This window comes from Pteropus alecto, unplaced genomic scaffold (assembly GCF_000325575.1).
Source record: "Pteropus alecto unplaced genomic scaffold, ASM32557v1 scaffold101, whole genome shotgun sequence".
Lineage (NCBI taxonomy): Eukaryota > Metazoa > Chordata > Mammalia > Chiroptera > Pteropodidae > Pteropus > Pteropus alecto.
The window spans coordinates 18,233,456-18,234,914 of NW_006432945.1; the positions used below are offsets into that span (position 1 = coordinate 18,233,456).

Consider the following 1,459-nt stretch of genomic DNA (forward strand, 5'->3'; position numbering starts at 1 on the left):
AAGATTAAGCCCCGGGGTTTGAGGAGGGGAATGAAGTGAGTGGGTGCACGGCTGGGGGGGACCGGGATGCACGGTTTGGGGGTGACAGGCTGCAGGACTGGGGATGCGGAGGGTGAGGGTGAATCCAGCTTCTGCCCTGTGCCGGGTCCCGGGCCCCTCTCCACACCCATCACAGACGGTCTCCCAGGCCGCTCGCGTGGCCACCTAGGTGTCCCCACTCCCTCTGCGCCCTTTCCCATGGCCTGCTCCATACCAGCGTCACGTGGCCCGGTCTTTGGTTGGCTCCTGCCTCCTCGTGGTGCCTAGAGATTTCTAACCTGTCACCAATTGCTGCCCTCTGCCGTGGCTTCAGACAGGCAGGGCCCTCACCCTGCTTGGCTGCCCCCCAACCCCAAACTCCCAAGCCCTCCAGCAGCTCCCAGCCCCTCCGGCCCCCTGCCCGCACCCCGTGCTGCCATGGACGGCTCTCAGCCGGCGCTGGCTTCGTGTTGCTGTGTGTTTCCCTGTCTGTGTCTTTGATTAGACGGTGGCTTTGGGGGGTCAGGGGCCACATCTGTTCACCTGTGTGGCCCTAGTGCCCGGCGTGCCATCTGGAACACGGGCGGGGTCACATAGTAAGTGTCGGTCAGGTTCATTTCGTCAGCCGTGGCCTGGCACTCACGATTCTCTCGCCTGTCCCTGTCCCTGCGAACAGAGTCCTGACTGAGCTGGTCTCCAAGATGAAGGACATGCAGATGGACAAGTCGGAGCTGGGCTGCCTGCGAGCCATCGTGCTGTTTAACCCAGGTGACCGCGTCACGAGTGCTGTCCCCACGGTCAGCTCCAGCCCGCCGGCGAGCTCTGGTCCTCCAGCCCAGCTGCGACAGAGGACACAGGCCGGAAACCTGCCCTCGGGGAGGGCAGAGTCAACGCGTCTGGGCCTCCACTGCCCATCGTGAAAAGTCTTGACGGGGCGTGGAGCGTGCGCGTTTGGGGCCGGTGGGGAGGGCGAGAACGGACGGCGGGCTGGGGAGTCGTGGAGCAGGCGGTCAGACGCGCTCAGTTCTGCAGGTAAATAATTCATCGCAGGCAAAGCCACGGGCCCCGCCGGCGGGTCAGGTGCGGGCGTGAAGGCAAGAGGCGCCGATCTCGCTGCTCACGGCTCCCTGTTCCGTTTCCCCACCACTCGGACAAGTGGCGTTTCCGTTTACTGAGGCGGGGTCCTCAGGGTGGGCGAGCGGGGTCCGGACTTTGTCTTGGACACGAACATCTGAGACGAGAGTAGACTCCGAGGCCAGCTGCCCAGGGGCCAGCGGCTACAGGGGTCAAGTTCAGGGGAGGGGCAGGAGCAGAGATGCAGCTGGAGCAGCCGCCGACACCCGGCGTGTCAGGCTCTGCGCCGGGCGCGAGCTCATCCAGGGAGCGGGGACCGGTGGGTTGGTGGGGAGGAGGGCGGAGGGCTGAGCCCCGGGGCCTGGAG

The 1,459-nt window shown here is 65.7% G+C and overlaps 1 protein-coding gene across 6 annotated transcripts in view; it reads left to right on the top strand.

The window, feature by feature from the left end:
* Positions 1-1,459, top strand: part of RXRG (retinoid X receptor gamma) — a 144,066-nt gene that overhangs the window by 138,583 nt on the left and 4,024 nt on the right. For all 6 annotated transcript variants that reach the window (XM_015586226.2, XM_015586227.2, XM_025043889.1 and 3 more), the window contains one exon: positions 695-786. In XM_015586226.2, coding sequence (XP_015441712.1) covers positions 695-786 — 92 coding nt within the window. The remainder of the gene's footprint in view (positions 1-694; positions 787-1,459) is intronic.